At 48.3% G+C, this 10749-nt stretch overlaps 5 protein-coding genes across 5 annotated transcripts; 3 read left to right on the forward strand and 2 right to left on the reverse strand.

Moving 5' to 3' along the window:
* The first annotated feature begins 81 nt into the window (after positions 1-81).
* LY89DRAFT_654445 (rhomboid-domain-containing protein) lies at positions 82-1552 on the forward strand. The gene is made up of 2 exons (XM_018212303.1): positions 82-393; positions 442-1552. The coding sequence occupies exons 1-2, from the start codon at positions 370-372 to the stop codon at positions 1285-1287; spliced, it is 870 nt and encodes a 289-aa protein (XP_018066066.1). The 5' UTR covers positions 82-369; the 3' UTR covers positions 1288-1552.
* Positions 1553-1589: 37 nt separating this feature from the next.
* Positions 1590-2570, reverse strand: LY89DRAFT_625174 (vacuolar atp synthase 16 kda proteolipid subunit; the record flags this gene model as incomplete). The annotated part of the gene is made up of 5 exons (XM_018211066.1): positions 2271-2570; positions 2189-2201; positions 2005-2134; positions 1694-1954; positions 1590-1627 (listed from the first exon to the last, which is right to left on the reverse strand). Coding segments are annotated over exons 1-5 (468 nt in total), but the record flags the coding sequence as incomplete, so codon positions are not given.
* Positions 2571-3008: 438 nt separating this feature from the next.
* Positions 3009-4007, forward strand: LY89DRAFT_230274 (uncharacterized protein). The gene has a single exon (XM_018206031.1). The coding sequence runs from the start codon at positions 3202-3204 to the stop codon at positions 3898-3900; it is 699 nt and encodes a 232-aa protein (XP_018066068.1). The 5' UTR covers positions 3009-3201; the 3' UTR covers positions 3901-4007.
* Positions 4008-5947: 1940 nt separating this feature from the next.
* LY89DRAFT_674278 (acid protease) lies at positions 5948-7439 on the forward strand (the record flags this gene model as incomplete). The annotated part of the gene is made up of 2 exons (XM_018213427.1): positions 5948-6145; positions 6195-7439. The coding sequence occupies 2 exons, from the start codon at positions 5948-5950 to the stop codon at positions 7437-7439; spliced, it is 1443 nt and encodes a 480-aa protein (XP_018066069.1).
* Positions 7440-9917: 2478 nt separating this feature from the next.
* Positions 9918-10629, reverse strand: LY89DRAFT_722811 (uncharacterized protein; the record flags this gene model as incomplete). The annotated part of the gene is made up of 4 exons (XM_018218760.1): positions 9918-9945; positions 10059-10140; positions 10210-10403; positions 10466-10629. 4 exons carry the CDS (start codon positions 10627-10629, stop codon positions 9918-9920), a joined length of 468 nt encoding a protein of 155 aa, XP_018066070.1.
* Between the last annotated feature and the right edge of the window lie 120 nt (positions 10630-10749).

Here is a 10749-nt window from a genome sequence, read left to right on the forward strand (position 1 = left end):
CTAGTCTAGTCCCAAAAGGGCAGCACATTTTCACTAAACCCAGCTCAGGGACTGAACAACGTTCGTACCTTCATACATTCGCACCTTCTACGAACTTCACGGTTCATATGCACATGGTTCTGGAGCGTGTTCCTATGCTCGGGCATAACATCATCTGGTCTGGTAAGTTGTAATTGCCGTGTATAATCCTGTCACCCGAAGACATGGCTTGCAAACCCAGTGGCTGAAGTACGGTCTTGGAGCTCGAAATCCAACATCTGTAACGACAGCTTACAAAAGCTCGAACATTGCACATTGCAGACTTGCAATCGCATCTGCGGCTACATTAACTAGCAGGCTGACAGCTTGATCTGGTTTCACCCCATCCGGATGTCTCTTTTCTCTCGAATTGTGGTAAGTCGTTCCAGAAAACACCCCGCTCCCTTTGCTCACGCGATATAGCTTCCCAGTGCACGCATCAATCTGAGAACAAGCCAGCGACTCTACAGACCATTCACCAGCAGTGTATTACGTCTGAACAAATATAATCGCAGCCCACGAAAGACCAATCGATCTCGGTCCCAAGAACAACGAGTCCAACAAGACGTGTCTGACCAATATGACCAAAACAACTTCGAGCCCCCTCCACGGAGGCCCCATGTCAATTCCGGCAAGATTGTCGTGGGAGGCATAATTGCAGCCTGCGCTGGCGTCTACATCTACTCTGTCAATTTGGAGGTGCAAATCAAAAGCAACTTCTCCAACAAAGCCAAAGAGAATATCGAGTGGTTTCGAAAACACTTCGTTATGTCATACGAAAGTATTCAGAACGGACGATACTACACGATTTTGACGTCCGCCTTCAATCATGTCAGCCTAATGCACATAGGATTTAATATGATTGGGCTATGGGGCTTTGGACGCTCGATTATCACCCTGTTTGGTGTACCTACATTTGGAATTATCTTCGTTGGCGCGGCTGTCACCGGTGGTATTGCTCAGTACTCTACTTGGCAGTGCAATAAGGGCTATCACAAGGCAGTTGTTGGAGCATCTGGGGCCGTTTTCGGATTGGTTACCGCCCTAACTTTTGTTATGCCCAGACATTCTATTATACTTGGATTCGTACCAATGCCGATGTGGACTGCTCTTGGCATCTCGGTAGCTGCCAGCATTGCTGGTCTGCAGGGCGTATGGGGACCTCATCTTGGCCATGCTGACCATCTTGGCGGGATGGCTTTTGGCGCTTTGTTTTGGTTGTTGGTGCTGAGGAGACGTCCGCGGGGTTGGATGCCGTATTATCCCTAGGGAAGTTGGAGGCATTATGGAGTCTAGATGCACCAAACTGCTTCTGGCTTTGAACTGTTCCATCAACACATTAATTTCGCCGTCTCTCGGGGCCATATCACTAGTGTGAGCCTTGAATTCGATTGATACCAAAACCCTCATCATTTTCAAAAGCATTACTATTTACTTATGTATCTATATCTGCTTGAATCTTGCATTAGAACTCCAGCTATTGCTGTCGAATCTATGTCATTGTGCCTATCTAACTCTTTCTTACGCCTCTTTCAATAATTTGCACAGGGCGTCACGTTTTGCTGGGACCCCGACAAAAGAAGCAGAGCCACGACCAATCCATAGATACCTGTACCCAGTCAGTCAATTAGTCTGCAGTCCTCCTTTCATTCTCCAGCAACAACAGAACACTCACCCAAAACCTCAGCAAAAATTAGCATCAACATCATCCCAACAAACATCCTTGGCTGCTGCCCAGAAGCCCTCACTCCCGCATCCCCTATAATCCCAATACAAAGCCCCGAACTCAAACAACTCAGCCCGACCGCTATCCCAGCAGCCAACTGCACGAAGTTTGTATGGAGCGCCGATTTCTCCTTCAGCGAGGACGATATCACGACTGCCACGACAAGGCCGTAGATTGCCAGGACACCGGCGAGGATTGGGGGCATGAGATCTGTGCTATTTGAGTATCGGGTATGGGTGGAGAGAGGAGAGGAAACGAACTTCGAATCATCATATCGGGGCGCATTACGCTAACGGCTGAGATTCCGATTCCTGATCTTGCGATTCCGTAGCCTGCTCCTAGGCAAGAGAGGGTCAGGGCTACACAGCAACCCATTGCGCCGAAGAAGGACTGTTTCTTTTGTCAGAGCTTGTCATGGTCGTGGAGAGGGAAGGAAGGTCGAACCGCGTAGACTGGGCTGTATCATGAGGATCGGGTCAGTTTGCAATATTCTGAGTTGGAGAGCTTGGGATGAAAGAGTGCCTACCATCTTCCCATTTCATAGTAATCCATCTTGACAAATTGGGTTGTTTTCAACTCGAGGTCAACTAAAATCTAGCAAAGAAAGAAGAAGAGAAATCCAATTTCAGGTACAGAGTTCTGAGGTCATTGGATCACTTTCTATTCGTCCGTCTTACCAGGACGCCTCAATATATTATATACGCGTGTAGGGAGCCACGTGAGGGACACCAGGCAGCCGAATTTGGCATGTCGTGATTCGGTGGTGAGAGTTGTGCCTGGTCAACTTACACTCGAAGGAAGAAAGATCATTGGTTTTAGGATGAGGGCTGTCTTTTGCCTGCTTCTTATAAGGCATTTGGACTACCGAAAGTCCTGAGATGTCCCACCTAGACAATCATGATCACGGGAAAGATTTCCACGTGATGAAGCCCTCGCGCATTCGCCGTGCCTTTTTAATAAGTTCACATTGCAAATGCGACATCAGCATGCAAGTCACCATCCTCAACAGTAGACCTGCATAGGGGTGGTTACACCCAGTGCCGAGAACAGAACAAAGGAAGCGGCGTATCATCGATGTTGGTGTTTCGACATCCGAACTTGCATGTCGACCAGGTGATTTGAGGTATGATCACCATTTTCTTCAACGCTTGCGAGGTGGTATTGTTGGTATGGTGGTAGTATCCAACAGAGATAATTTCCCAGAATTTGGGTGCTGTGGTACCTTGGTGGTACAATTGAGGATGTTGAGTCTTCTACTTCTTACAGTGCGGGGTTCGTCGGTGTCTTTCTGCTGTTGCTCCTGGAGCTCTCTGCGATGATATATGTCGAATTGTTTTGCGATTCTTTCGTCCTTTGGGTTTTGAAAAATCAAAGATTTGTTGGTGATATCCTCAATCGTTCTCTCCTGCTTCCGATTATCTGTGCAGCATTAATCTTATCGATACCATCGTCCCGCAATGGCCTTCACGCAATGTCCAGGAAGCTCATGGCAAGTACCACCATTTGCGAGCTATGGTTGGGGCCCAACGGATAGTGCAATGCTATCGGCTTGGTCTGCCGCTTGCAATACTCAGCGTTCAGGAAATAGCAGCTCTGCTAGCATCACACAAACGAATTCGATATCGACGACTTCAGCAGTATCGACTTCTACGTCAGCAAACTATAGCTCAACGATCAATGTGTTGGCGATTACGACTCCAAAACCTTCTTTGGGTGGCAATAACACGAGCACGTCCACTGCAACGATCGATTTGACTTCGGGTAGAAACTCCTCGAGCAGTTCCCCAGCTTCGGCACCGATTCCGACCACTAGTTCGAGTGCCGTCCTAGCCGGCACCAAGAACATAAACGCCGTCGTGGGCGGGGTCATTGGAGGACTAGGACTTCTTTGCTTGATTGTATTTGGGGTATTGATACTGCGGAAAGTTCAAAGAAGTGAGGACCGCAAGCCAAAAAGGAATCGATCTTGGTGGCGGTTTCGTCAGAACACGGCCATGCAAACTGGTGGTCTTCATGAGAAGGCTGGAACTGCTTTTTGGAGGTACGAGAAAGATGGACAATCAAAAATCATACATGAAAAGGAAGGTGATGGGCCGAGAAGACAAGCAACTGAACTTTCTGCTGAAACGATCTTTGAGATGGAACAAGACGGATAACTAATTGGGAAGTCGCAATGATCCATGACTTCAAAGACAACAAGTTGACTTTCCTCCTTGATAACAAAGTCCCCAGCGAGCAGCAAATGCAGGAGTGCTCTCACATGTGATACTCCAACACACGTGATTGATGTTTCAGAAACGTTTCTTGGCATGTACAGTTGATCATCCAGGGGATCCCGAAGAAGAAAAACGCAGATGCAGCACTCAACTGGAGACGAACTGGCAGTTCGGTAACTCAGGCTGAAAGCCACCAACAACTTAACATCAGATGGAAGCGGCTCGAAGACAACCTTCAATGATCCGGCCGCTGATACCACAGCCGCGGCTTCGAGACGGTCTCACTGAAATTGGCGGTATCAAGATCTTGTCAATGGAGAGGGGCGTGGTGATGATAATATCATTGCCAATTGATGCCGGAGAATTATGATCTTCGAATCCGAGGACACAGGTAAGAGAAAACTGACTCGGCGTTGAAGCGTCGAAACACTTTTAGATGCCAATATGTGAGAAAGTCCAACAATAGACTGTCGTCTTGTTTGATGTCTCCCAGCGGTCGCTGCTCGCTAAAAAAGCATGATCCAAATTCGGTACCAAAGGCGTCGACTTGAAGCACGTCTGGGAAGTGAAAAAGGGGAATAGTCCGGGTTAGGCTAGCCCCAAACAACCAGCCAGTCGGTGCCGAGCGGGCGGGCATTTCGCAATGTCGAGGCCTCGCAATATCCGATTTCATCTCATCGTCTCCAACTCCATCTCCATCTCCGGACTTCAGGCAATCCGATATGGATCTGTGGTTCACGAGAGAAACATCGTCGTGCGCTCTCATGGCGATGAGACTTCTTACGTACTGTTGGACTCACAGATGACCTGCGCTGACTGGATCAACTGTTCTTCCTCCGCCATCCGACAATCTCCATTGTTCTCGGTCACCCTTTACCAATAGCTCGTACACAGCACCAGATCTCCTTGCGAAACTCATGGCGGTCCAATAGCAAACTGGTCGAGTGCCGAATGCCTCCTGGATTCCCGTTTCGCCCAGACGGGGCTGTTATCGAGGTGTATCATCGTCCTCTTTGCACAGGGGGCCCAGCGTTTCGAATTTCGGTTCAGCCCAGTCAAAGTCATGCTCCCGTTTGCTCTGTCTGATCACCTCCCCAATGGACCTCGACAATGCTCTGGAAATAGCATTTCGCACCACCGGCCGGACTAAGTCCAGGGATTCGTAAGACTATCTCCACTATTGAGGCGCACTGCGACGTCTGCGCACGATGCTCCAGCGGTCTTCTGAGTGGACGATGGGTGGGCGAAGAGAGGATTTGTCTGAGGCCGCGTCACGGTGTGGACCCCTCGACCCCTGGTCGAGCCAAGACATACAAAGCCCTTTCTCCCAGGTGAAGTGTATCGTGTGTCGCGGAGCGTACTCGAAAAGATTCAGATTACTTCATCTTGTGAACCTTTGTACTCAAGATCTTGGATCGTCTTGGCGCCGTTTTGATTGACCAAGAGTTTTCCATTGTCTTTCCTGACATCGCCACATCGAGAACCTCTTCCTTTCTCATCGTCTGTCTATCAGCCTCGCTACCGGTCCTCCTCCTCCCGCCGCAGCACCCCTCCGCCACAACGCAACGACAGCAAATCCTCCAACCTTATAGAGAAGATCGTTCAGGAACATCACTCAGTCTCACTAATCCTCGGAAGGAGTCTCATATTGCGCGTTCGTTCATTCATAATACTGAGACGGATCTCATCCAGAAGTCTCCGAACCATCTTTTCGACCTTTCTGTTTGACCACATACAGCCCATTGTTACATCCCTTGGAAGATCTCCAGCTAGTAATTAGGTCTTCTGTTGTTGGCAAATATCTCGGGTGACTGCACCGAGTCTCTGGAAAGCGGCTTTTAGATCGGAAGCTAAATTACTGGCTCCTCCACTATCCGCGTCATCTGGTTATTGTTCAGGGAATATATTCCAGGGTGGCCCATCTTAAGACATAGTATATACTGGTTGTTGGACGATCAAGTTGAAAGATATATATATATATACAGTTATGAGGGGTGTTACAACATTCGCCATTGCGGCGACTTTATTATCGACATGTACCGAGGGGATTCAATTGCACAAGCGAACGGATGGAGCACCACGAGTCGTTGAATTTCCAGTATCGAGAAGGACAACACCTAATCCAGTGGCGAGGGACAGGTTACGGAGGAGATCGGAAACTGTCCAAGCCACATTAGACAATGAGGTCAGTCTCGAGGTGGTCGTTGGTATGAGTGAGGGCTAACAGTTAGTAGGAAACATTATATTTTGCTAATGCGACACTGGGAACGCCAGCACAAAGCTTTCGATTACATATCGACACTGGAAGTTCGGATCTTTGGGTGAACACAGCAACTTCGACATTATGTAAAGGAAAGGGAAGCCCATGTGCCTTTGCCGGTACCTACTCAGCGAATGCATCGTCGACATACTCGTACGTGGCAAGCGACTTCAACATTTCATACGTGGACGGATCAGGAGCTTCGGGGGACTATGTAACGGATACATTTACCATTGGTGGAACGACATTAAAGTCTCTGCAATTTGGAATTGGATATACAAGTTCTTCAGACGAAGGTATCTTGGGAATTGGGTACCAGATCAACGAGGTACAAGTTGGCAGAGCAGGAAAGGCGGCATACAACAACTTGCCAGCACAGATGGTGGCAGACGACTTGATCCAATCGAACGCATACAGCTTGTGGTTGAACGACTTGGATGCCAACACTGGTAGCATCTTGTTTGGTGGCGTCGACACTGCGAAATACCACGGCTCACTCGAGACTTTGCCAGTGCAGAAGGAGGATGGATACTTTGCAGAGTTCTTGATCACTCTTACTGAGGTGACTCTCGGCAATACTGTCATTGCATCGAACCAAGCACAGGCCGTTCTTCTCGACACAGGCAGTTCCTTGACCTACCTCCCAGATGCGATGACGGAAGCCATCTACGAGCAAGTTGCAGCACAATACGACTCCTCAGAAGGCGCTGCATACGTGCCCTGCTCCTTAGCAAGCAATACCACCACCTTGAACTTTACCTTCTCAACACCCACCATCTCCGTCCCCATGGACGAGCTTGTCCTCTCCGTAACTTCCAGCAACGGCCGACAATTGACCTTCTCGGACGGAACAGCAGCCTGCCTCTTCGGCATCGCCCCAGCAGGCTCCAGTACCTCCGTTCTGGGCGACACCTTCATCCGATCCGCCTACCTCGTCTACGACCTCGCCAACAACGAGATCTCGATCGCACAGACGAACTTCAACGCCACAGGCACAAGCGTAGTCGAGATCGGAACAGGTACCACCGCCGTCCCAGACGCAACATTAGTCGCGAACGCAGCTACGGCAGTAGCAGGAACCAACGGCGGTGCGGTCGCAGGCACCGTGACCGTAGGCGGGACAGCGACATCGAAAGCAGGCGCACAGCGAACGACGGCTCCTATGAACATCGGTGCCATGGCAGCCGTCGGTGCGGGTATTGTTTATGCGGCGATGTAGATATGTGCATGATAGAAGGAGGATCTCTCTCATATTTTCAGCAGTAGCGGCATTTTAGACAAAAGGCCACCATTTATCCCGGCCTGGGTTGGAGCGAAGCATTTGCATGGCGTTTAATGAATGAACAACGGGAAAGGAAGATACTGGAGATCTTGGTGTCTTGGTCGCTGGTTTTTGTTTTATGTCTGGAGGAGATTACTTGGCATCATTAGCATTGGTTGGCGTAGATCATTTGACCTAGACCTTTGTATATATACCGAACGAAATGAAGAAGAATGAACAGACAAAATCCTCAGCCTAGTAGTGAAATCTAGTAGTGAAATCTGCAGCCAGCCCTGTACCTTTGAGTCAGAAAATCCACCCAAAAGCCTAGAAGAAGAAAATTCTCCAACCTCGCTAGCATCCCTTCTCTGCCCCAAGAACCCAAATAACAACTTTCCCAGTCACCCCGAAAGCCCGGGTAGCTCATTAGGTAGAGCGTGTGGCTCTTAGCTATTATTGGCATAGATAACCTCAAGGTCGCGGGTTGTGAGTAACATGTTGCTCAAAAATACCCTGTGCCAAGTACTGACGGATCATTTTCAGCGAGCCCCGCCTCGGTATGTATACACTTACAGCAGAGGAGTGGGGTGATTTGATGTTAATGTGTGTTTGCAGGGCTCAATTCCCGAGTTTGTGAAAGACTCTCTTTTTTTTGGTTCTTTTTGAGAGGATGGGGTTTGAGGAAAGAGAGGAGTTTATTTTTGAGTAAGTGTGTTTTCCTGCCGGATCTGGTAAGCGAGGTGTTGGGTACGAGGTGCCGAAGTTTTGCTGTTGCTTTTCTGGTTATGATTTCCTGTGTTATGATGGGTGTCAAGAAGCGTCTTCTTCCCGTGTTGATCGTTGGGCGTTCAAGTTTGAAGTTCATTTCATGTAAAGTCAAGTTTCTAGGTGTGGGTTGAGATCAGGATCAGCCACTCGTCCTCGATGTGGCGTCGAGTGATGCCCCGCTTATCTTCTGCTTTATTCACAGTGTGGAAAGGGCTGCTTTACATTTCGTATAGCTTTTTATTGAGCCTGCATTGGAGGTGTGGAAATGGTCATAGCATTGAACTGAGACTCAAGAAGTGCTAGTGTGAAGAGCTTCATCTTTTCCGACATATTTTTTGCTATTGTTGTTGATGTTGACATGTAGGAAGTCTAACATAATTTTTCAAATTCACGCTAAGTATTAGACTGGATAAATGTCTAGTATGCTGGAATGGGGAGATTCCGGTTGGTCTTTGCGCGCGGGGTCAAGTTTGTGGACGTAGCCATATGATCATACATAAGTCCACACCGAGGCTAATGTGCAAAGACTCAGAGTCAAGCAGCAGATGTTTTCTATTTGATTTTCTTTGTTGGTAGGAAGTTGGTGCCCAAGTGTCTCTTTACAGCATTCCCTTCTCGGGAGATCACAGCTATACCCGTCTATTGCTTCCTTTTTTGGCAGAAGGTGCATGCTTTTTCGTCCACTATGAGCTCCTAGCCAGTTTGGTGATGGATATCATACCCCCCTCATACAAAAGACAGCTGATATCAGTGACAGCCTCACGTAAGATGAATCCCGAAGACGCTGGAGTTTGCCACTTACTCGTTAGAGCTCCCTCTCGATGGAAGGGTCAATGCCTTGAAAGAGATAAGTGTTGCTTAAGGTGGTACTGGCGACGAAAGATGTGGAAGAGTGGCGTTGTTCCAGAACGACTGGAAGTCGCCGAGCTGGATCTCGGTCCAGAAGATGGTCAGATGAATGACTCCATAAGTATGAAGAACATCAAAACTGTTGTAGCCAAAAGGTTAGCGCAACAGTGATAGCCAGAAAGCTTTAGGTTCGTTTGAGTTCTGTGATTGGGAGATGGGACGAATATGATTCTTGTTTCCAAGTCTGCTTCTCGACAATGTGTCAGAGTAGTATTGCGGCGTGGAAACTGGCAGCCGATACTTGACATATCCATCAATGAGAATATACTTTCATTTGCTCGTGGCTGCAATCTCTGTGCAGGTAGGCCCGAGCTCGCCCGAGCTTCGTTGAAGGATATCAGCACCGGTTGTGATTTGGTTTCCTGCTTGCGGGGCTGTCCAAAATAGGATGTTGCTCGAATTATCGCGGTTAAATCAGTACAGATATCCATGCGGCGCAACAGGTTGAAATACTTTGAATATCGCTGAGGAATACATGACCTGATACGGCAACGAAAGGTAGCGATTAGAAAGTGTTACGAAGCTGCCAGCAAACCTTCAGACTTTACGGACATTGAGAGAACAGGCGGAGAAGCTTTCCAGAATTTCATATGTATGGACAGCAAGTAGAGTTTATGTACAGGTGAGGCTCAGCTGCACATCTCAAACGCCCGCATCCACCACCTTAACGACCTTTGGTCGGGAGTAGAATGTTTCAAACTGCTCTTCACATCCCGCTCTTGGCCTTTTGCTGTCTCCTCTGCTCACGATCAGTTCACTTTACGCCGTCTTTCTCCACCAATAACACCTAACATTGTTGAAGTTATTCGCATTCGTATAGAGAAAGAAAGTCTCTATGGTCCAAGGAGTCAAAGTCCAACATATCTGAGCCCGTGCTTCTCGTCTAAGCTGCCTACTTACAGTATGATGTGCATCCGGCTTACTACATCTGATAGTCCAGCCTTATATCTCTGCCCCACGCCCACAGACTCAGTCCCAGTAGCTGCAAGCAGATAACAATCAGTTGGCACAACATAATCCCAAAACTCTTATCGAACCCCCATGTTCATACCAGACTTGAAACATACGACCGGCAATTCTCTCCGGAGACGCGTCCCAGCGAATACGCGGATGTCGCTACCGACGCTGTTCTGGCGCCGCATGCGTACATCATGATGACCACGACCTCGAAGAAGGCCTGGAGAACCCTGCCCGCTGTCGGGAGCTAGGGAATCATCCGAGAAGTAACGGCCTAGGAACGGGACGCTTAGATTCGGGAAGGAAGTGTACGGCAAGGTAATTGTTGAAGAAGTGACCACACGACTTACCTCACCTCGATGATTGGTTCAAAGTAGAGAGTCTGACGAATTGCATCTTGCAGCTGTAGCGAGTCAGAACGGGTGTGGAGAAAAGGAACGAGAAAGTAATGTTGAGAATAATGGCTCTGAATAAGCAAGATCAAAGTCGAGCTTTGAACAAGACTAACGAACATGGGGACAAAAGTCCGTGCGTTCAGGCTGTAGAACCTCGAAATTAAAACTCTTCACATTAGGACTAAACTATCAACAACTCCACCATTATGGATCCTTTTACCACTCCACCTATGTCTCCA

The sequence above is a fragment of the Mollisia scopiformis genome (assembly GCF_001500285.1).
Source record: "Mollisia scopiformis unplaced genomic scaffold LY89scaffold_23, whole genome shotgun sequence".
In the NCBI taxonomy this organism is placed as follows: Eukaryota; Fungi; Ascomycota; class Leotiomycetes; order Helotiales; family Mollisiaceae; genus Mollisia; species Mollisia scopiformis.

Excerpts from the sequence above, each read along its gene's own strand:
- LY89DRAFT_654445 (XM_018212303.1), top strand. The coding sequence starts at position 370 with ATGTCTCTTTTCTCTCGAATTGTG. Across the intron at positions 394-441 it reads CTCTTTTCTCTCGAATTGTG|CTTCCCAGTGCACGCATCAA; the intron begins GTAAGTCGTTCC and ends CACGCGATATAG.
- LY89DRAFT_230274 (XM_018206031.1), top strand. The coding sequence starts at position 3,202 with ATGGCCTTCACGCAATGTCCAGGAAGCTCATGGCAAGTACCACCATTT.